The sequence below is a fragment of the Salvia hispanica genome, chromosome 1, assembly GCF_023119035.1.
Source record: "Salvia hispanica cultivar TCC Black 2014 chromosome 1, UniMelb_Shisp_WGS_1.0, whole genome shotgun sequence".
NCBI classification, from domain to species: Eukaryota; Viridiplantae; Streptophyta; class Magnoliopsida; order Lamiales; family Lamiaceae; genus Salvia; species Salvia hispanica.
Window position 1 is genome coordinate 32,480,186 of NC_062965.1, and position 22,814 is coordinate 32,502,999.

Consider the following 22,814-nt stretch of genomic DNA (forward strand, 5'->3'; position numbering starts at 1 on the left):
CCTAGGTTAGGGATCTATGGGGCTTGGATTGGGCCTTCCCAATTGGACCTTCTTTACTAATTAAATTATAACTCATAATTCAATATAAGGCCACTATAGAAGAAATATTGACCGCTCATCCAATCCGTGATTACAAGCAATCCGGGTTAACCTCTTTAATATATTATTTCTCGTGTCTAAGACTTTCCATATCCATTAATTAATTTGTAGTCTGCTATAGACTTTAAATTAATTAATATCTTTTTATTACCAAGAGTTTGTCTAATACGAGATGTATATCAAAATATACTTTTCCTTTTCTATTTATTCTTGGATTAAATCCAAAACCGGCCGGGTTTCCGAATAATAGAATTTCTCTCGAACACCTCTTGGGGATATAAATCAAACCACGCGGGCACACGATTCAATGTACACAACCGATACTGACACCATAATTAAGCTTATTGTAATTACTACTCCAAGATATCAGGAATATTTGGTTATGCGGGAAACCCGCACCTATTGATAAGTCAAAGCAAGCCGTATGATTAAATAACGCAGTGTCCTATATTATTACAAATAGGCCTGTCAAAATGGATATCGGGTATTGGATACCCGATATCCAAACCCGAAAAAGTCGGATAATTGGATACCCGAAACCCGATTTTTCGGGTATCGGATCGGGATCGGGTAGTGAGAATTTTGGATTATCGGGTAACGGGTTACCCGAATTATCCGATTTATTTTCGAAAATTAATAAATTATATTTTTATTACAATTAAATGTAATTAAATTTTTTAACTATAATTTAATTAATACTTAATAGTTAGCATATAAGATATGTAATTTAATTTTTTAAATTACATTTTAATTTCATTGACTTGTGATATTTATAATTTTGAATTTTTTGATGATATTATTGTTAGATCTTGATTCTTATGAATTATTTAATTGTGATATTTATAAAGGATGAATATTTGAACTTATGAATTTATGAATTGTTTGAACTTATTAATTTAGATGGTTATTGACTTATTGTAGATGGATGAAAGATGTTAATATGTATAAGTTATGAATTTTGTATTTTTCAAAGTTTGTAGTTATTTTCTTTTAAATTCGAACTACTACAAGAATTTTGTATTCCTAAAAGTTTGTAGTTATTTTCTCTTAAATTCGAGCTACTATAATAATTTTGTATTTCTAAAAGTTTGTAGTTATTTTTACTTGAATATTAGTACTTCAACTTTGTATTAAATTTGAATTAAATAATATTAAATAAATTCTAAAAGTTTATAGTTAATTGAAGAAAAAAAAATCAAAATCACAATTGGGACTGGATACCCGATTTTTTGGGACTGGATACCCGAGTCGGGTATCCGGGTACCCGAAATAAAGTTCGGGTCGGGTATCGGGTATTGGATTTTGGGAATTTCGGGATCGGGTACCCGAAAATTTCGGATCGAGTATCCGCGGGTACCCAATTTGACAGGCCTAATTACAAAGATTAGGAAATATTAAATCTCCAAGACATCGTCTTACACAGTAGATAGCAACAAAGACGTGTCTATACTTTAGATCCATTCAATGCTATACCACACCAGTGTCACTAGTCATTCTCAAGGTAAAGACGACTTTCGGATGCGGACTGACATTGCAACCTTTCACGATAGGTAGCCAAGGCCTATCTACAAGGTTGTGAAAAAGTTTTACTTCTACAAGGTACCGGTTAGGCCACCTACTGTGATGACATGTTCCACGACCCAACCTTCAATGTAGAAGACTTAGATCTGATTTTACTTTCCGGCGTTTTAATTATATAATTTAATATATAATTAGATACGGTCAATACCCATTAAAGTAAAATACACAACATGAAGAAAACATTTATTATTCTCATTAAATGAAGAGTGCTTACAATATACAAGCAATTTATCAAATTCAAAATAAACTCGAAAAATGCTTTTTAGTATATCTGTTCCAACAGGCATGTGCCTGGAGGCGGCCGGTTTCATTGTGAGGTACCCCCCGTTGTACGTTGGCGGCGGCCACACCGTGGCTTGGATCGGCTTCATTATCGTCGTTGGCCCAACTAGTCAGTTGTACACCTTCATCTTCGACAATCATGTTGTGCAGGATAATGCAGACGTACATTATATCAGCAATGCAGTCGACATGCCACAAACGGCGTTGGACCCTTAATTGCCGCCCATCGAGCCTGGAGCACACCAAATGCGCGCTCCACGTCCTTGCACGCCGACTCCTGCCGTTCCACAAACTAGGCCTTCATGTCCTCATTTGCGCATCTGATCGTCTTCACAAAGACGGGCCACCTAGGGTATATCTCATCCGCCAAGTAGTAGCCCATATAATGTCGGTTGTCGTTGGTGACAAACCTGATGGTTGGACCGACGCCGTGGCACTGCTCGTTGAAAAGGGGCGATGAGTTGAGGACGTTGAGGTCGTTGTTCGACCCGGCTACCCCAAAATACGCATGCAAAATCAACAGCCGGTAATCAGCTACGGCCTCGAGGATCATCGCGGGATTCTTTCCCTTGTAGTCGGTGGTGTAGAACCCCTTCCAGGCAGCGAGATAGTTCTTCCACTCCCAATACATATAATCTATGCTGTCTAACATCCCCGGGAACCCATGCTTCTCCCCATCCATCTGCATCAGATCCTGACACTTTCCATTCGAACTCCTCCTCAGCATCCCCACCACTACCACCCGCGTTACTCATTTCGCGTTATTGCTCTTGTACAGAAATTCAGAGAGAGAGAAAACTTGTTAAAACAAGCGGTGCAAATAAAATGACATTCAAATCGCGTATATATAGTGTTTCGGAAATTAAAAAAAAAACACCGCTGGCCGATCGCCAGCCTACAATGGCGGCGAGCCAATCGACGAGCGCATCGGCCAGCGACGCGAAATCGGCCAGCGCTCACTTATTTTCTCTCCGAATTGGCGTTATCCGGCCACAATGGTTCGGCGAGCGGACCGGCTAGCGCCGGGAATCGGCTAGCCGGCCCGCTCGCCGCCATTGGAGATGCTCTAATGGCAAAGGGAGTAACTTTTAAAATATTTATTAAATATAGATATTTATTCTTCCTTGTGTTCTAGATAATTTTCTTAAATAATATGGAATTTTATTTAAAATGATATTATATCACTAAATAAGAAAAGAAAAAAAATGAAAAAAACTAATTTTAATGAAACATGTCACTGTGATCATTATAAAAGAACGACATATTGTATATTGATAGGACAAGTGAAAAAAATTTAAATTCTTGCTTTAGTTCCGATTTCTATCTTCACGTGGTCAGAATTTGACCACAATTTAATTAAATTTTATAATTTAAATGACTATATATTATAGCCCACTATTGAATTCATCTCATTTGGCGGCGGATCTAAAGAGTAACCAAAATAGGAGTCATATTTGATCACGAATTTAAAGAAATTTATTAAAAAATAAGTTGAATAAGTCAGTGAATTATGAATCTCACTTATATATACTTCATCCGTCCACAAATAATAGATTTATTAATATTCGGCACGGATTTTAATGTAGAATTGGTAAAGTAAGAGAGAGGATGAGAAAAAATAGGTAAAGTAAGAGAGATACGGAGAAAAAGTGAGTAAAGTATGAGAGAGGAAAGAAAAAATGGGAAAAGTATGAGAAATAAACTTTCCACTTTTATAAAGTGATCTATTTTTTGTGGACGTTCCAAAATGACAAATGTGATTTATTTTTTGTGGACGGAGGGAGTATTAGTTTTATAATAATATGTGAGTGGATAAGTTGGTGGAATGGCACACCTACTTACCATTTATTGTAAAAGTGAAATGTGACTCTTATTGTGGGACGGATGTAGTAGTTATCTTAGGACAGTCCGAAAAAGAATACAACTCAACTACTTTGGAAAAAAAAATTCTAATATCGTATCCCATACTGAAATTTGATTTATCGTTAACATCTTAGTGGAATAAGAGTTTTAAGATATGTTAAGAAAAGTTAGTGAAAAAAAATTAGTGGAATAAGAGTCTCACTTATATATATTAGTTTTAAATGATTTGTGATTGGAATGAGTTAGTGGAAGCTAAAACTCTATTAACATTTACGGTAAAAGTGAATCGAGACTTTTATTCGGGAATGGATTAAAATGGAAAAATGAAATTCTTATTCGCGGAAAGAGTGAGTAGTACAAAATTTGGTGCAATATACAAAAAGACAAGTACGATGTCAGTTTTAAAATAATAATACCAAAATTCTGGGATAAATTACGGAAAAAAGACAGTATCTGCAGCAAATATGAAAACGGCGTTTCGAAGCGCCATTAGTGCAACACTCGCATTTTCCTCCCGCTTCTTAAACCCTACCCACCACTCCCACTCTCACGCTCCCATTCTCTTTCACCGCCACCGCCGCGCCGCTCTATTTCCGGTTAAACCTTCTCTTTTCACTTCAATGGCAAGCGCCGACGCCTCCGACGCTCCTCTCTCACCTACCATCCACGTGCTGGAAAAGCAGTTCGAGGTATTCCGCCACCAGCTCAATGATTCCGGTAGCTTGCGCGACCGTATTCGCAGCGTGTCTGTCGAAATTGAGTCCGCCACCAGACTCATGCACTCCAGCCTTATGCTTGTTCATCAATCTCGCCCTTTACCTGGTGCGATTTCGTTATTTCCAGCTTTAATTGCGGAATTTTCATTGAACTTAGGTCTCATGGGAATAAATTAGTGGCGTTGGAACTGAAGGATTTATTAGGTTTGTTTGTTTGTAAAATTGAAGTCTATACTCACAGCCCTAAATCTAATGGTCATTCTAATGTCGCTGATGATAAAAGCTGGAACCGGATTGGAACTTATGAAATTTATCCTGTGTTCTTATTGTTGCTTTTGCCGTTAGTACTGTTGTTGTTGTTGAAATCTGGATTGTTAATTAGAGGTGTTGGAGAAGGCAAAGGGGCAGATTGACGTTCTGAGGGGACTATTTAGTAAGCTTGCAGAAATTATGCGTGAATGCCCTGGCCAATATTATAGGTGAGATACAGAACTATCACGCATGTAAAATGAATTCTGTTCGGAACTAACAATTATTTTTGCTGATCTATAGGTACCATGGCGATTGGAGGAGTGAAACTCAGTCTGTTGTATCAGTTCTTGCTTTCATGCATTATTTAGAAACCGAAAGTCTTCTTTTGCATGCAGAAGCTGAGGAGAAACTTGGGTGTATGTTCCTGAAACTGTATTGAATGACTTTGGTGGTGTACTTAGCATGCAACTTGCAAATTCAGTCTAGTATACATTTTGTGTATTTTTAAGTTACTTGAAGTAGTTGTGGAAAATTAAGCTAGTTCTGCATAACATCTTAGGTGATTGTGGTTTGGTATTGAATTATTAATGCAACTTAACTTAGGCTATTCCCTCCTTCAGAAGTTTTTTTATTTGTTTTTCCCACTTCACAACATCCAAATCTATGTTTCTTAAATGCCATCTCCGTATGATAAGTGTAGAGTATCTTAGTAGAAGAGGAAATTGTGACTGAAGCTGTTCCATTGGAGAGTCTTTCTTATTAAAAAAAATCTCTCTTCCTGTTGATCTGCCACATACCTACCTTAGGCTTAGGTCCTGAGATTTTTGGTTAGCACGGGTGGAGAGTCATGTTTCACTTTATACATCTAATCTGCAATAGCTGAAGCTGTGGTTGTGTGATTTTTTTATGTTGCTGCTAAATTTCAGTGTCTGAAATCTAAATATCTAATGGTTCACTGGTTTAGCTTAATGAGCAGCTCTCCTGTTTCATTTTTCTAATACTTTAACAACCCATATATCTGCGTCCGTCTTCCTTTAGCAACGAAATTTGACTTATTTATTAACTTTTGTATTTATGTATAGCCTTTTCCCTTTTCATGTCAGTTTTTGTGAAGATATTCTTTAGGGCAAATTATATAGTGTTTTAGTGTTTAATTGTGTATTATCTTGGGACTTACATATCTGACCTTAAGACTTATCATCAACACCAAAGACTCATAAAGTTTTTAATCCTACTTCTTTATCATTTATCCAGTAAATCCGTCAGAGTTTGGCCTGGATACCGAAGACTATCTCACTGGTAAGCATTAAATAATGGTAATGTTGTCTAATGAGCTATAGGTTTCAACTCTGAAAGTATGTTATGCATCTTTTCCATGTTCTATTTCTATCGTTCATTTGGAAATGTTTGATTGGATTCTTCTTTGGGCTGAAGTATTTATCAGTTCACTTCACTAATTGATAGCAAACAAAATAATTCTGGTTGAGCCACCTTATGAATTCGTTCTTGTATATGTTAGGCTGATAGCTCTTTATTTCAGCTTAGAACATTGGGAAGTTTATATAACCACATCTATCCTCATCCTGCTATAGGAGCTCACTTTTATGCATGGATAAATGATAATGTCTGTTCCTGAATTTATCATGAAAACCTTAAACCATTATTATAGTGCATTTAGTCTCAAATTATTGTGTATATTTTAGGGCTTTGAAAGAATGTATTACTGGAATGGACTACATAACACTAAAGATCGTCAAATTGAATGGCTGAAATTTACTGCTCTAAAAGACGATGATAGTATGATTTAAGGAATGGTATTTTGAATTGCCCAGTAGAATTAGTGATATGTTTTGCTAAAATTGCTTAGCAATGACTATTTATGAGTTTGAGATTTTTTACTTTGCTTCAACTTGACGTCTACGATATACTGTATGTTTGAATTTCACATAAAATTTACTACGTTGTTTAAGCTATCCCTTGCCTACCTCAAAATCATAAATAATAGCTCTTGTTTCAAAGCATAACACCAGAGTAAAGATTCCAATATTTCTTACATAAGCATTCTCCCAATGTCTTGTTTATTTCAAAGTTGTTAATATTGATTTCTGTCCTTTTGCAGGTATCTGTTTTATGTCCAATGATTTGGTATGTACAACATGAAATCATGTTTAAGAATTTGTTTCTATAAGTTTGGCATACTTGGGAAAATAATTGAATCGTGGGTCACCCTTGTTACTGATCCCGTATTAGATTTTTATATGCCCTGGAAAAATGAGCTTTAGTATTCAGATGTTATAAGAGGCATTGATTTCTCTATGAAGAAGAAATAGCTAAATGCTAGGCTTATTTGAACTAGAAAATAGAGAAAATGTTGAATAATAATAAGCTCTATGTATTGGTGTTTGTGGTCTTAATAAGCGTCTTGCCTTATTTGCAGCCTAGGTATGTGGTAAACCGGGTGACTGCTGGAGACTATGATTGTCCAAGAAAAGTATTGGCGTTTTTGACTGATTTGCATGCGGCATTTCGGATGCTCAACCTCCGGAACGACTTTTTGCGCAAGAAATTTGATGGTAAGCCAATTGCAGACCATAGGTGTGCAAGGGGCCTAGTGCATTTGCTACTTGTTACTCCAACTATAAGCTTGTAATCGAAATATACCTGATGTTTGTTGTCAGGAATGAAATATGACCTTAGAAAGGTTGAAGAAGTTCACTACGATGTGAAAATCAGAGGATTGGCAACAAATGCAGAATCAAAGGGAGATGGAGAAAAATCATGAATTATAGATTTCCTTAAGCACTTGGCTTGATTTCAGCCCTTTTTTGTAGATGATTTTCTATGATGTCATATGCATGTTCAAAGACGGCATCCTTCATGATTTTTGTTGGGCATCCGAATTAAAAAGAAGCCGCTTAAGTATATTTGTATTTGTTGGATGCAACTCGATTAACAGTAGGCAAGATCAAAAGAAGATTAGGAGACTGCTCATCATTCAATTACGCAAATTCAACATGCATCGTACTTGGAGTTCATTTAAAATTTATTTGGAGGTAAATTCATGTTAGATCCTAAAGCATATACAAGTGCGGCCATTTGAACGTATCACACCCCAGTGTAAAACAAGTTACTATTATAAATAAGGGTCAATTTTATTGAAAAACATTTAGTGAGCTCCGACCTTGAAAGTTATCGAGGAAGTTGATCTCATGCGTAACCATGCTGAGTCATCATGTTCTGACGTGGAGAAACACTAAACAGACGAGAGTCTGAGGTCTATTTATCAGTGACAACACCGTGTTGACAGCTTAGAGCACTCACTATGGGGGGCTGATCAAATGAGGCGGTGATCGGCTCCCCAATTGGCCCATGCACCCTCCCCCGAAAGAGCCATTCTATCGGCTTTGGCCGATCCCATAGGTAGACCTGCCCACGGTTCATGAACCAGCGGTTTCGGTTCGGAACCGCCGGTTCCGGTTTTGGGAAATATAGAACGGAACCGAACCGTGAGGCTGTTTCATGGTTTCGGTTACAGTTCGAAAACCGACGGTTTCGGTTTCGGTTTCGAGGTTTTCGAACGGTTCATAGCGGTTTAGGTTCGGTTTCGCGGTTTCATGGTTTTTTTCCTTAATTTTTTTGTCATATAGTTTGAAATTATAAAATAAATTGGAACAAGGAAATGGATAGTTTAAATTGAGAGATTGAAGAGAGAAATTCTTGTTAACACTAAAATGAGGTGAGTGTAAGTGAGGATAGAGATGAGTATTTATAGATAAAAATATAGAGAAATGAGATCCAATTTGAATTTAAAATCAGCATTTAAGAACAAAATAAATAAATAAATAAAAATAAAAGAAATGGTGTTTTGTGCAATCAATTTTGAATAGTGCAACCATCGCCCACTGCCAACCAATCAATTTTGAAGACTCAACTAATCAATTTTGAAGACTACAATTTCATTAACCAATGTTAATTTGAGTATTATGCTTTATTTAAAGTAATCAATTCTTCTAAGTTTTATTAAAAAATGTTTGATAAATATTTATTAATAATGATCCATACTCCATAGACTCCATACGTAAAAAACTATGTTAATTAATAAAATCAGAAATAATATTATAAAGCTATTACCATAACCATACTCTAGACTCCATCTTGTAATTTAGTTATTTTTATTTTATTATCTTTTCTCTTATGTTTTCCAAATTACCATCCAATTTTACCAATAGTATTATAAAGTTATTTTTACTACAAAATTTTGTCCCACATTATTGTTTCTACGGATATTACCAAATCAAAAAATGAAAGTTACTTATATAAGTATAAAACTTATAAACCAGATCATTCAACAATGTTTTATTTAATGGAGTATAGTTTTAATATAAGGATTAACTATGTTTAAATTTATCATTGCATTGGCGGTTCGGAACCGTGAAACTGCCAGTTCGGAACCGTCCGGAACCGACGGTTCGGTCGCGGTTTCGGTTCGAAAAAATTGGAACCTGAACCGAACCACGGTTCTAAAATTCACGGTTTCGGTTCGGGATATATTTTGCGGTTTCGGTTCGGAACCGTAACCGGCGGTTACGGTTTCGGTTTTAACCGTTGGTTCGGTAAACCTTGGGCAGCTCTACCCATAGGGCCTTTGATCGGCCCTCCGTTGTGGATCATCGACCATATCATCAATTTTTTTTTCCTTTTAACCCTCTATATATACCTCCATACCCCATTATTCACATACACCCCTCTTCTCACTCCATACTTATTTTCCTCTCTACAAAATGGATTCCAGCAACTCTCCACAGTATTCCGAGATTCAGCACGAAAGAGTATGATGCGCAGGAAATGCACCTATCAGGCTGTCACCTCCCAGGGAGAAGGAGAAGGAGAAGAAGAAGGAGAAGGAGAAGGAGAAGACTGCGTAGCTGTATGCGCCGCCTTAGAAGGCTAGGAGGCCGCGGACAAAATATTTGCCAGCTGAGACGCTTGCTCTAGCGAAGTGTTGGATAGATATCGGCGAGAGTCCAATTGTAAGTAATATTAACGGAAGGTTGGTTTTTGGACCCGTATTGCACAACGATACAATGAGCTTGGGGTGAAGCCCGGTGGGACACTGACTAACAAATCGCTTGAGCTTCTCATGAATTTTGAGCATGTTATGTACGGCATCGGTATGTTTCATGGTATGTACTAGAACAAGAACGCTGGGGAGCGGTATGAGCTACGGCGACATGCGGGAGTTATCGCAGGCCTAGTTCACAAGCACCCGTCAACAACATGTGATTCAATCACTGGGAAGCTTTCATGAAACTGAAGGATCAAACCAAATTCCAGGTGGCGATTGAGGCGGCAATGACGCAAGGCTCGAGGAGGACGAGGCTTGTCGGATCCCAGAGTTTGAGCAGCGGCGGACAGGCGTTAACCGACTTGACCATGTCGGTTGAGGTAAGAAAACCCACTCCTCGGCGTCCGATCGGAGCAAAATCGGCGAAGGGGAAGGGGAAGACACAAGGGAGCGCCTCCCAGTTGAACGACATTGATGGGGAAAGTGATACAAGAGTGGCCGGCTACGCTCAGTTGCACAAGAAGAGCCCTCCGGGAGGGCCCTTCCATTGTGATTGCTCTTACAAGAAAGATCACAAGCCAACGTAAAATTTGATGCTTTGTCTTTCAGCTCGGTTTGTTAGGTGATGTTACTGGGTTTGAGAAAGTTAGTATTCTATATGCTACATTTATTTAAGGATTGTTCAGTTTGCAATATTATATTTTATTATTAAATAATAATAATTTAAATTTTATTATTAATATTTAAGACTTTTATAAAAGTATTTTTTATTTTAATGTTTTACTTTCTAAAAGTTTAAGAGAAAGAAAGAAAAAGATAATTTGATATAAAGTGATTGAAAAGATGAAGTGAAAAAAATCATTTTAGATATCCAAACTATAAGAAAATATCATACTCAATACTAAGAAGTAGAGAGAGATAAAGAAAATATTATATCAAATATCTAGATATCCAATTTTTTTGAAAGTCTAGAAATGTCCTCCATGCCTTTGTGGCATTTTTGGTGCAAAATTATGATAAATAGTGAAAAAGTACCACGAATGTGATTACGCCTTAGTCCATAGACTACCCATGAGTTTTTTAAAATTCAGGGATTATTGACATGCAAAACACAAAGTTCAGAGACCACTTGCGTCTATCTAATTTGGATTTAGATGGTAAATCAATATTAATCATGATATTGATACTCAATTAATATTCCTTGAAAGACTTTAATTAAATTTAACTCAATTTAATTAAGCAGAAATCTATTAGGATAAGGTCTAACCAAATCTCCTTTTAAGCCTCAAGTTACCATTATTACCTCATCTCTTGCCCAAATCTGCCCTTAAAGCACTTATAAATCCTATTTTGAAGGCAACGTTGCTCCCTATATTTCTTGCTTTTCTCAAGAACGTGGCATGGATACTCACCACTTAACCTCTGAAAATAATCTCATGCTTGCGTTTTCAAAATCAAAAAATACATTGGTGGGAGTATTGCAAGATATATGACTCGTCTTGTTATGCTGATTTTGATTTCAGCTCTCTGTTAATATTTGCATTATTATTTCTTTCCAGACTTGTCTTGTGGCGAAACATTTTGAGGCACCAATAAAATGAAAGTAAGAAGGGAAATAGTTTGCCATCACCCAGTAAATCACTAATGGGAATATGATTCAATGTAGCATCATATCAATTTGTGCATTCAAGTTCAAAATATGACCATCGGCCTGAGATGGAAAATTTAGATTAGTTGAATATTATAAATTGTTTTCCGTAGTAAAACAACCAACAAGATGTGGCTGTAGTTTAGTGGTAAGAATTCCACGTTGTGGCCGTGGAGACCTGGGCTCGAATCCCAGCAGCCACACATATCGTTTTCTAATTTTCCTTCATCTCTATGCTTTTATTTGTTCTGGACGCGCCACAAAGATCATTTGAATTTTAATTTTCTTTTATCTATGTTTATTTATATTTTCTGGACAACAGATTACATGACCTCATCATAATTCAAACAAAGCATAATCACCAAAATGATAGTTTTCTTTCTATTTCGTTACAAATTTAACGACAAAAGAACCAAATATTACTACCCATTATTGTTACCTCTATTCAAACATCGCAACAAACAAACACACTGATTGTCACAAATATAGGTTTCACCAGAAATAATGCAGATAGATAATGATATACTATAAGTTCACAAAATATAATGAACCCTAACACGCAATAATATAGAGCTTGCAGGTGTGGCACTACAGGCCAAAAAAAGTTTTTTTTTATCATCATTTCAAAATTCAACTAAGCTTAAGAAGGAACAGAACTTATTTGAAATCTGGCTTCTCTGGGTACGTGCAACCCGACCTCTGAATAATCACATTCGATGCATAGCAACCTGCTCTTACGCACTCTTCAATTGGCTTCTCAAGAACCAATTGTGACAGAAATCCCCCAACAAATGCATCACCTACAAGAATGTAACATTCAAGAGTTTTAAATAATGTACTCATTACAAAAATTGACCTCATATTCATTTTTTAAGTAAGGAATGACACACCTGCACCATTGGTATCAATGAGTTTCTCTTTTGGCAACGGAACGACAGGGATCAACCTCACCTTCCCATCCTCTGCAACCACTACGGGGTCTGCACCCTGCGTGATAATAGTGATTCTTTTGTGTGCTCCAGAGGCCTTTGGCAATTGGGAGATCTTCAACGCTATTTCTGAAATGCTTTCAGTCTGCATGAATTAAAAATAGCACCATACTACTATTAGCCTGTAGTGATGAACTCTCATTACTGAATCTGGTGTAATGAAATCATTACCTCGTAGCCATGAACTCGGGCAAAAGTTAATGCTTCTGTTTCATTTCCAAACACAAAATCTGTGTACCTGAAATCCGAGTAATCGCGCACCATTAATCAATATCAACTTTTCAATCGTCAAAGTAACCAGAAAACGCAGGAAACCATCCTTACGGTAATACTTTCTCTTGTGCATCCTTGAAGAACTCGCAGATGAATGGAGCAGACAGGTTTGTTGCGAAAATCTGCATGTTCGTGAAGGTTTAGAAAAAAATATGATAATGAAGTAGACAGCAGAGTGATTGGTAGAAGTCTGACCTTGTTCTTAGCAGCTGCATGCTCAGCGACAAGCAAGATAGATTCTGGGGAAACTGTGAGGAAAAAACCAGCCATATAGTAGAATTTGGCCTTTTCCACTGTCAAGTGGTTAAGTGTGTCAGTTTAGGAGAATTATGTGATATTGATCAAAGAGTGTATTATGAGAGAGTACCCAAAGCCCAGTTTTCTGGTTTCTTCAAATGATCAGGTTTGTAGCAATTGGCAGCAGACAGATTGGCAATGAGTGACCTGCAATATTTTTCAATTGTATAAATTGTTTTTGTCAGAAAACTTAAGGAAAAAAATTCAATAATTGTAAAAGCATACTGACCTTTCACCACCAAGTACACATACGGCACAAGTGCCTGTAGGCAATTCATCTTCATAGTAATGGACCTGTTCAAACCAGTGAGCTATAATATTATGATAGTGATTATTTGTGTGCAAATTAGGAATCTCCGTAGTAATTAGTAATACTAGTAACAATGACAACTTATGTGCAGAAGATAACATGACATTGCATTATAGTAGAACATATGATGAGAATATTACAAATTTAAACAATTATTAGGATGGAAGGAGGCTGATACAACAAGATGATTAGCAGAAATTATGGTATTGCGACAAGATGATCAAGAAGAGGATGATCATAATTGTTAAAAGATATTGGACTTACATTAACACCAGCCAGCTTTGCATGTTTCTTCATTTCTTCCCCAAATTTGTCCTTTCCAATGGAACCCATGTAGCTGCTTGCACCAGGAATTTGTAGCATCCACTGTAGATGACAACTTGAAAGTTTAGATACTTGGTAACTAATTAAATGGAAAAGCAATTATGAAGCTATAACTATACGTTATATACCTGGGCAACTCTAATTGAATTTTGAGTAGCCCCTGCATCCCAAAAACATTAAAAGTCACAAGTATAAACTCACAATAACTTGAGAGAACTTTATAGAGAAATCCAACTGTTGCTTATTCTGTATTACCTCCAGCAATAAATTCTACTTTGAACTTGGACGTCATTTCTTCATACCTGAGAATCCATAAGTGGAGAGAGTTAGACTTACACCCAGACATGAATCATTTTGAGATAACAAATGTCTCGTGCTCTACAATCTAATATTTTGCTATGACAATTAAATTCCTAATTCTTTCCATATCAATTGAACTTCTCCCAGACTCAACGTCATTATAGAGAATAGCCATAAAAGTCCTTGATGCTTTATAGTTCGATTTCAAATTCAGTTGCTACTTTCTCATAAGCTCACAAGTTATGAAATTGTGGACATACAAAAGATATTCAGATAAAAACAAACGTATGGAACGAATTCAATAACTCAACTTGTATATTTAGAATAGCAGATTACACTACCGAAAAGAACAAAAACAAATAGTAACAAATAACAAATAACGAGCTACTCACATCGGCAAGTGCTTATCCTCGGCCAGAATCGCATTGTTCAATTTAACATCATACCTGTCGAGCAAAGAAAGCTAATTAGATTATTCAAACCACCACAATTATACAGATTCCAAATCAGAGATCTCCTAAACCGAGCTGAAAACACACCATCATGCACTCGGCACTCTTACATGCAATGGCCATAATTAACACGCAAAACACCTAAGACGTCAGATCCGTGAATCGAAACAACAGCTATGACAAACAACACCATCTCAAGCAGAAAACGCACAAAGCAATGTGATATCACAAAATCGAAAAAATTACTTGTCTAAGAAGCCTTGATCGACGACGGCGGAAATATCCAAGAGCGGATTCCCCATTCCGAGCAAAATGCCATCGGACTCCATCTCAAACTCACGATTTCAGATCAAAGATCGCGATCAAAAATTTGGAGAGCTGAAAGAGCGGAATGAATGAGCTCACTGTGACTTACTTGATTTATATAATGAATATATATACAGATTTTTAAAAAATATGCTCTAAATTGGGGAAGTATACTATATTTAATATTATTTTTTTTTAAATTGCGTGGAAGATTGAAGGCACGATGTTGTATTGTTGTTGGTGGAATGTTATCTGCGGCTAAGATTTTCTAATTAAAACCAAATTTCATATCTAAATTACACTTTTCATGCATGGCTCCATACATAACATAGTTTTTATCTCATTACTAAAAAAAGTCTTACTCTATTAATTAAACAGTAGTAGAATTCAAGAGAAGGGTGAATTATTTAACGTGAAAATTATAATTTATCCACGGTATAATTAGAAACAGAATTATTTTAACTAATTAACTATATAGATACCCTTTCAATATAATCATAATGGGTAGTATTACATTAACGTATAATTTACTGGAACTAGCTATAACTTTGTCGTAGGGTTTAAGTAGAACCAGAATGGCCCACCGTCACTCCCAAGTTTTGAAATTTTATCCACTTTGGAAGAGCACCGACACTGATACTAATATAAAATCGAATACTTAAAAAATGAAAGCGAATAAATTCTAAATTCAGAGTTGGAAAGATAAGTTGAAGAGGAAGAAAATAGTACTGTAGTAATTGTTTCTGAGGCAGAAAAACCCTCAGTAGAGAATAGATTCGAGCAATGCTTATAATAAGGTTATATTTTTAACCCGTAATTAAGTTGAAGGGAAGGGGCTTTATTTGCTTCTTACGAGCAAAATTGATGCAAATCCTAATAAATGGAGAGAGAGATATGTGTTACTCCATGAAGCTTCACAAACTAATAACGGCTATATCTATATTTGCTGAAACAAAACATTAGTCAACAGCCTCTTCTTGTTGAACTGCTGCCAGAAAAGAATCAAGATGTACAAGTGCCGGATTCGGTTCAGAGGTGATCGCAGATTGCATTGGTGAACTCAGTTGTTGTTGATTTACCACCAAGATCACCTGTTCTGTACTTCCCTTCTGCTATCGTCTTCAGTACAGCATCCTGAATTCTGTCCGCTTTATCATGGAGCTTCAAATGCCGCAACATACTCACAGAACTCAGGAGCAATGCTGTCGGATTTGCCAAATTCTGCATCAACAACAAGGCTTTAGCTAGTAGGGGAAGAACAAACACAGCTTATTTGATTCCAGCTAGTCCCAGCATGATAAAAACAAGTACGAATATACATTTTTATCTTGTCAGAACCCAAGTTGCAATACATACAAAACTTATCTACGGCCTTTCCAACTCGAATCATATTTGGCAATATGAAATTACAACTATTCTTGTTGTTACAAAAATAGTAGTAGCTCAGATTAATTTAATTTTCGTAGTGAGAAGTGAGAACTTCAACATGCTCAAAGAAGCAAATATAACAAATTTGCAGATTAAAATGAGCAGAAGAGCACGTGTCAAGTTGTTTCCTACCTTTCCAGCAATATCAGGTGCAGAACCATGCACTGCTTCAGCAAGCGCAATCCCTCCCTCACCAATATTACAGCTGTAGAAGATAGCAGATTAGGTGAGTTGAATAAGTTAACAACGTTAAGAAAATGGGACCAAAAGGATATACCTAGGAGTTAAGCCTAAACCTCCAATCAAGCCAGCGCAAAGGTCACTGATAATGTCACCATAAAGATTAGGCATCACCAACACATCAAAAAGAGCCGGATTCTTTACAAGCTGCACATGGAAATAAACTAAAATTGGAACGGCACCGATGCAAAAGCTTCTCAAAGCTGTTTTTATGGGATAGCAGCTCCCATATGATGCTCAGACACTTCAAAATGAAAATTAGTTGTCCTTCAGACATGGACACTGGTGAGGGTTGATAAAATGCTACCAGAACTCTGGATATGTTTAGTTTCAGAAAGACAAAATAAAAGTAGCTTCTCTGCCAGATTTAGTTTCAGAAAGACAAATAGAAGTAGGTGGAAAGCATGGTAATGGTGTTGCCATCAGCAATTTCCAAGTGTAAAGAAACCATGATCATATGATTATTTTATCTATAGAGTATTCATTGTGGTCATGATTTGGATATTGTGCTTTATGAATGGTGAAGAAGAACAAGAGAGAACATGCAGAGTCATTTTTTAACAAGGTAGGAGAAAATGAGCGATTGATTTCTTTCATTCCCAATATACAACTAACCAGCTGTGGATATTAATAATCTATTTGCAGTTTCATTGATTCTCTGATTCCTCACATTTAATAGCAAAAAAAACTAGTTCTAACAAGTCAGTGCAATTATATTTCAATATTTTCATTGTTTAATTTCCAATTCATAACTTATAAAAAATTTATTATTGTCCAATTTATAACTTATAAAAACTTTATTATTTTCCAATATATAATTATTGCTTAGATTCATATTTTTATAGTATTATACATACAGCCATAGCCCAGTACTTGTATCCTAATTATCAATTCTTTTAAGCTGTATCGACATATCTTAAATTTTGAAAATTAAAAGGTCAGATTACTGGGCATGTACCCACAGATATGTGTACGTTTAGTAGAAGACAAAATCTCATACCATCATACAGCAATTGTCAATGACAACTTCTTCATATGTGATCTCTGGGTACTTTTCCGCTACCTCTCGACAACACTGCAGTGCAAAAGATTAAACTGAACAGCTGAAGCAGCTAAAATAAACATTAATCCTCAAGGATATTAATAATAGTAGACCTTAAGGAAAAGACCATCAGTTTTTTGCATGATGTTGGCCTTATGTATAGCAGATACTCTTTGTCGTCCATGGGCCTTAGCGTAGTAGAAAGCATACTCAGCAACTCTCAAACTTGCTTGGCGTGTGATGATCTTTAGACTTTCCACAACACCCCTCACCACCTAAGTAAAAATGAAACTGGAATAAACCAAATTGACTAAATATGAGTTTTTTTATAATACGGCTACGCCTTATAGAGTAACATACCTGATGTTCAAGTCCACTATATTCTCCTTCTGTGTTTTCACGAATAGTAATGAGATCAACATCATCATATTTAGTCTTGTATCCAGGCAGGCTGTAACAAGGTCTCACATTGGCATAGAGATTGAGCTCTTTCCTCAAGGTAAGGTTAAGAGACCGATGGCCTTTACCAATTGGTGTGGCCATAGGGCCTTTCAGACCAACTTTGTTGTTTCTCACAGATTCAAGACTTTCCCATGTAAGGAAGCTCTGAGTTCTAGGATCTATCTCCGTCCCCACAAAGTGTTCTTCCCACTCAATCGGACAGTCAGCAACCTTGAATATCTGAGTTTCACCAATATGGCATTTGATTAGCATTAGATCTTGTAAACTAGAAAAGCTTCTTACAAAAAGATGGTATGACAGACAACACATCATGATGCCACAAATGCCATGGAAAAAGCAAAACTAAAAGATGGCTAAGTTGGTTGTATGTACCACAAGAAGATATAAATACAGCAGACACCTATGACATTCAGGTTTCTAAAACTAAGCTGGAAAGATCTTACTATTAACTATTTCAAAACTAAGCACATGACATCTTGTCTCTTGAAGCTATAAGCCAGGCCAACAACCAAAATCAACATACTTTGACGGAGCAACATCTCATGCCAATTGAAAATATTAAAATAATTGAATCATAAAATGGTCTATAACACCATTTAAAGAGACTGACAGACATTTCAGCTAGTTGTAAGAGGTAGACTTGATTTCACCATATCCATGACCAGTTTTAAGTGATTCACATGGGGCTGATGCAACATGCATGGAAGTGTGGAACTTGCAGAATCATAAAATATATATATATATTTTGTGTTGCTACTTGCAAGCATATGAGGAAATCAATAGGCGCAATTCATAACACATGCACAGCCTATTAAGAATATCATGAACTTGTTAGTCAGGGAGGTTTTTGTAAATTTCCTATTTTCTTCTTGTTTTACCTTACTTTCTCTGGGCCTTTATCATGCCACATACTAGAACACATTATCAACAATAACAGTAATTAAAATCCAAGGAGATAGGTTTAAATTCATAATGGAACCAACACCATAAATTCATGACTATCAGCCTCTGTCATCCTAAATAGCCATCAAATTGTAGCTAAACACAAATTAAAACAAAACAATTTCCAACCTAATTAACAGCCAACTAAAATCAAACCACGCATGAACCGTTATATTCCCGCACAATTTTAACAGAACCACTCGAGCACCACGAATCTAGCATTTCATATAAACATATACGCAAATAAAATATCGGCTGGAAGCATTCGCGCACCTGTTTGACCGACTCGGCAATCTCCGGTCCGATGCCATCTCCGGGGAAAAGAGTGGCGCGGATCAGGTTGGATTCGGGTGGCGCCGTCGACGAAAAACTCCGATTAAAAAAACTAGGGCTCGTGGAGGAGAAAATTCCAGACGGTCGGCTCCGAGCAAGTCGTCTCACGATCTGCGACGCCATTGATTGCTATGGATTGTGGTTACCGAACTCGATTTTCCGAGCTGCTTGTGATTATATGAAAAATTGAAAAGAGGCGTCTCTGAACAATTGAGAGGTGGATTCAGCGGCTGTAAAGCGTATAAAAATATACACCTATTTTTACAATGATTGTCAAATTATTAGTGTAGGAATAGTATAACCATTTTGAATTTTGATTATCATCGATAATTAGGTCTATATTTGCAAATGAAAACAATTTTTTTAGTAATATCTCTTTAGGGATGTGCTAATATAACAGCCCCTTTTAATATGACACCATACCACCAATATCAATCATAGGATCTAAAAATCGGATGGTTGATAAGCTAATTTTGATTATCATCGATAATTAGGTCTATATTTGCAAATGGAAACAATTTTTTAGTAATATCTCTTTAGGGATGTGCTAATATAACAACCCCTTTTAATATGACACCATACCACCAATATCAGTCCTAGGATCTAAAAATCGGATGGTTGATAAGCTGCCACATAGCAGCTCATTTTATTTTTATTTAATCAAATTATAATGCTAAAGGACAAATTAGGAAATCTCTTTTTCATCTTCTACAGAAACAATTCACGCTTCACGCCACTTTCCTTACCACCATTCTCAATTCACGCCAATTCAAGGTATCTTCTGCAAATTACCAAGCAAACTCGATTTTGAGTCTCGATTTCACGCAATGGGCTTCAATCCAGTTTGAGTTCATCTCAATTTGACATATTCAATCACCCAAACTCACACGAACCGTGCGATCCATCTCAATTTGATTCCTCTAGAATTTCCAGCGATTTCTTTGCAATCACATCACTGTGCAATCGATTTTCTGTTCTCTCTGCAATTCATTACAAATTCGTTCAAATATGGGTGAATCAATTATCGATTTTGATCTGGATGTTTTTCCAGCAGGTGGATTTCGTCATTACCTCAATTCTCGATCAATTTTTCATGTGTTGTCTGTCGCACTATGGATTATTGTCATATTTAGTGATGGATTATTTGCCAATTTTGTCAGATTGAAGAGTATTTTGTGATTTTGATTGTAGGGAAAGTTTTGGTTGAATATTGCTCTGTTTCTGATTCTGTTTTGTATGATTTGTTGTTTTACGTGTTACATCTTGATGTTTTGTTATATTGTTGCATAGTTTGTTCTTATTGCTATTTCTGATTGTGTTTTGTTATATTTTGATTGCCTAGTTATGTTTTGTTATATTCTGATTGTGTAGTACTAATTGTGTAGTTTGCTCATTCAGATTCTGTTTAGTAGTTTTAAAATTGCTGTCATATTGCTGTCAGATTTTCGTATGCAATAATTGTTATTTTATGTGTATCACATTGCTGTTCACCTAATTGTTAATTGCAGTCAATTGTATCTTAACTAATTTCCCTCATGTTTTATCATTTGAACCAGTTGCATGTGTGCCAACATGTCCCGACGAACTCCGTCCTTATGTTGGTAAGAAATTCCATTCATTAGATGAGGGCATCACCTTTTATGAAGGTTATGGGCGTGAAACTGGTTTCGATGTGCGTAAACGTGGAATCAAATCTACTAGAGATGTTACGTGGCAATACCTTGTTTGTAATAGAGAGGGATTGAAGGTGGGGATTGAAATAGACCAGATGCATGCACAATAGGGTTTTATAACCAAACGTAGACGCACATCCAAAAGGTGTGAATGTAGGGCGTGAATATCACTCAAGTATGTATCTGAGGTTGGATTTCTGGGTTATGTTGTTCAAGAATTTGTGGAAGTTCACAATCATAGTCTGATTGAACTTCCTTTTAGACGTTACATGCATATTAACCGAAGTAAACAGGCGATTCATATGGGACTGCACGAAAGCCAATATTGGACCCACCATGACATTCAAATTCTTGAATGAGTTCTTGGGAGGCTATGACACTGTGGGAATCACCGTGGCAGAACTTAGGAATTATGTCCAAGGTCTGAAAACTTATGTCGAAGGTTCTGATGCACAAATGTTGTTAGATGAAATGGCGAGGAAAAAGAAGGCATGTCCTGATTTCACATATCATTATCAGGTTGGGAGTTCAATTGAGTTGAAATCGCTTTTCTGGTGCGATGCATCTAAGCGGAATTATCAACTGTATGGTGATGTTGTCTCCTTCGACTCCACATACAATACCAATAGGTAATGCCTTGTTCATTTATATATAAATTATGCATTCCATGTGTTAGGTTTCTGTTTGGATAACTTTTTAGATTATGACTCTAATATTTGCAGTCTATTGTGTGTTATATTGCAGTTTAGGACTCTAATATTGCAGTCTACCGTTTATATGTATGAAACAGGTATTGCATGATATTCTCTCCCTTCACGGGCAAGGACAACCATGGAAAGCCAGTCACATTTGGAGCTGCACTCTTATCCAATGAGACGACAGAATCTTATTCATGGCTCTTCAAGCATTTTGTGGAATCTATGGGTCAAGCTCCTAAGATGATTGTTACTGACCAAGATAGAGGTATGAGAGCTGCTATTCGTGATGTTTTGGTGGATACAAAGCATAGATGGTGCATGTGGCACATTATGCTTAAACTTACCAACAAAATTCCAAGGAGATCTCTAGAAAATGAAGAGTTGAAAAAAGAGATCAGTGCTTGTGTGTGGTCTGAGGTACTAGAGCCGGAAGAGTTTGATGATTCATGGATGGGGATAATGGAGCGTTATGAGCTTCTTCATGTCGAGTGGTGTGTAACAATGTTCGACGATAGAAAGATGTGGGTCCCTGCCTATTTCAGAGACTTTCCCATGGGGTCTCTTATTAGGACGACGTCTGTTTCCGAGTCTGAGAATAGCTTCTATAAAACATTCACGAGACGTCGCTCCAATCTAGTTGAGTTCATCATGAATTTTGATCATGCATTGGATGCACAAAGAAATTCTAGCTCGAAGTTAGATTATATGGATTCAACTATTATACCACCGTTCTCCAGTCAGTTAGTATTGGAAAAACATGTTGCGACAAAGTGCACTGATCACATGTTCAAGAGAGTGCAACGTGAGATAGTGGACGCATTGCACCATTGTAGCACTGATGGTTTGTTGAAAGATGATTTGTTAGAGATCTCCACAATAAAGGACAAGTATAGTAAATCTTGGGTTGTTACCTACACGACCAGTGAGGATTCGTATTCCTGTTCTTGCAAATTGTTTGGGAGAGATGGAATTCTTTGTAGTCATATATTTTTGGTTTTCAAGAACAGGTTTTTGAAGGTTATACCTGATAAGTACTTCCATTTGAGGTGGTTGAAGACTACCTTAGCTGATGTTATTCCAGGACCAGCTCGAAGTTTGGGAGATCCTGAAATTCTATCAGATCCAAACCAGCTGTCAAAGAATAAAGTTGCTGACATATTTTTCAGTTACATGAAAAAATTTGATGGTGATAGTGCCATCATTGATTTGTGTCTTATGAGCTTGGGAAGAGTCTTATGA

The 22,814-nt window shown here is 36.6% G+C and overlaps 4 protein-coding genes and 1 non-coding gene across 5 annotated transcripts; 3 read left to right on the forward strand and 2 right to left on the reverse strand.

The window, feature by feature from the left end:
• Positions 1-4,261: 4,261 nt before the first annotated feature.
• LOC125195245 (translin) lies at positions 4,262-7,717 on the forward strand. Its single transcript, XM_048093447.1, has 7 exons — positions 4,262-4,647; positions 4,924-5,020; positions 5,094-5,209; positions 6,048-6,092; positions 6,913-6,938; positions 7,231-7,366; positions 7,472-7,717. Exons 1-7 carry the CDS (start codon positions 4,290-4,292, stop codon positions 7,573-7,575), a joined length of 882 nt encoding a protein of 293 aa, XP_047949404.1. The 5' UTR covers positions 4,262-4,289; the 3' UTR covers positions 7,576-7,717.
• Positions 7,718-11,637: 3,920 nt separating this feature from the next.
• On the forward strand, positions 11,638-11,709 carry TRNAH-GUG. The gene has a single exon. It is a non-coding gene; the product is annotated as a tRNA-His (tRNA).
• Positions 11,710-11,996: 287 nt separating this feature from the next.
• On the reverse strand, positions 11,997-14,847 carry LOC125201466 (adenosine kinase 2-like). Its single transcript, XM_048099589.1, has 12 exons — positions 14,698-14,847; positions 14,392-14,445; positions 13,955-14,001; positions 13,828-13,859; positions 13,640-13,741; positions 13,295-13,359; positions 13,136-13,212; positions 12,964-13,061; positions 12,820-12,890; positions 12,667-12,733; positions 12,397-12,580; positions 11,997-12,306 (listed from the first exon to the last, which is right to left on the reverse strand). Exons 1-12 carry the CDS (start codon positions 14,778-14,780, stop codon positions 12,164-12,166), a joined length of 1,023 nt encoding a protein of 340 aa, XP_047955546.1. The 5' UTR covers positions 14,781-14,847; the 3' UTR covers positions 11,997-12,163.
• Positions 14,848-15,464: 617 nt separating this feature from the next.
• On the reverse strand, positions 15,465-19,450 carry LOC125219710 (3-isopropylmalate dehydrogenase, chloroplastic-like). The gene is made up of 7 exons (XM_048122102.1): positions 19,145-19,450; positions 17,828-18,148; positions 17,581-17,742; positions 17,426-17,500; positions 16,463-16,572; positions 16,318-16,390; positions 15,465-15,978 (listed from the first exon to the last, which is right to left on the reverse strand). The coding sequence occupies exons 1-7, from the start codon at positions 19,325-19,327 to the stop codon at positions 15,787-15,789; spliced, it is 1,116 nt and encodes a 371-aa protein (XP_047978059.1). The 5' UTR covers positions 19,328-19,450; the 3' UTR covers positions 15,465-15,786.
• Positions 19,451-21,213: 1,763 nt separating this feature from the next.
• LOC125194558 (protein FAR1-RELATED SEQUENCE 5-like) lies at positions 21,214-22,814 on the forward strand. Its single transcript, XM_048092817.1, has 2 exons — positions 21,214-21,506; positions 21,668-22,814. The coding sequence occupies exons 1-2, from the start codon at positions 21,214-21,216 to the stop codon at positions 22,812-22,814; spliced, it is 1,440 nt and encodes a 479-aa protein (XP_047948774.1).

Excerpts from the sequence above, each read along its gene's own strand:
- LOC125195245 (XM_048093447.1), top strand. The coding sequence starts at position 4,290 with ATGAAAACGGCGTTTCGAAGCGCCATTAGTGCAACACTCGCATTTTCC. Across the intron at positions 5,021-5,093 it reads TGCCCTGGCCAATATTATAG|GTACCATGGCGATTGGAGGA; the intron begins GTGAGATACAGA and ends GCTGATCTATAG. Across the intron at positions 7,367-7,471 it reads TTTGCGCAAGAAATTTGATG|GAATGAAATATGACCTTAGA; the intron begins GTAAGCCAATTG and ends GTTTGTTGTCAG.
- LOC125201466 (XM_048099589.1), bottom strand. The coding sequence starts at position 14,780 with ATGGAGTCCGATGGCATTTTGCTCGGAATGGGGAATCCGCTCTTGGAT. Across the intron at positions 13,742-13,827 it reads ATTCAATTAGAGTTGCCCAG|TGGATGCTACAAATTCCTGG; the intron begins GTATATAACGTA and ends TGTCATCTACAG. Across the intron at positions 13,360-13,639 it reads CAAAGCTGGCTGGTGTTAAT|GTCCATTACTATGAAGATGA; the intron begins GTAAGTCCAATA and ends TGGTTTGAACAG.
- LOC125219710 (XM_048122102.1), bottom strand. The coding sequence starts at position 19,327 with ATGGCGTCGCAGATCGTGAGACGACTTGCTCGGAGCCGACCGTCTGGA. Across the intron at positions 18,149-19,144 it reads TTGCCGAGTCGGTCAAACAG|ATATTCAAGGTTGCTGACTG; the intron begins GTGCGCGAATGC and ends GGTGAAACTCAG. Across the intron at positions 15,979-16,317 it reads CACCTGATATTGCTGGAAAG|AATTTGGCAAATCCGACAGC; the intron begins GTAGGAAACAAC and ends TTGTTGATGCAG.
- LOC125194558 (XM_048092817.1), top strand. The coding sequence starts at position 21,214 with ATGACATTCAAATTCTTGAATGAGTTCTTGGGAGGCTATGACACTGTG. Across the intron at positions 21,507-21,667 it reads TCCACATACAATACCAATAG|GTATTGCATGATATTCTCTC; the intron begins GTAATGCCTTGT and ends TGTATGAAACAG.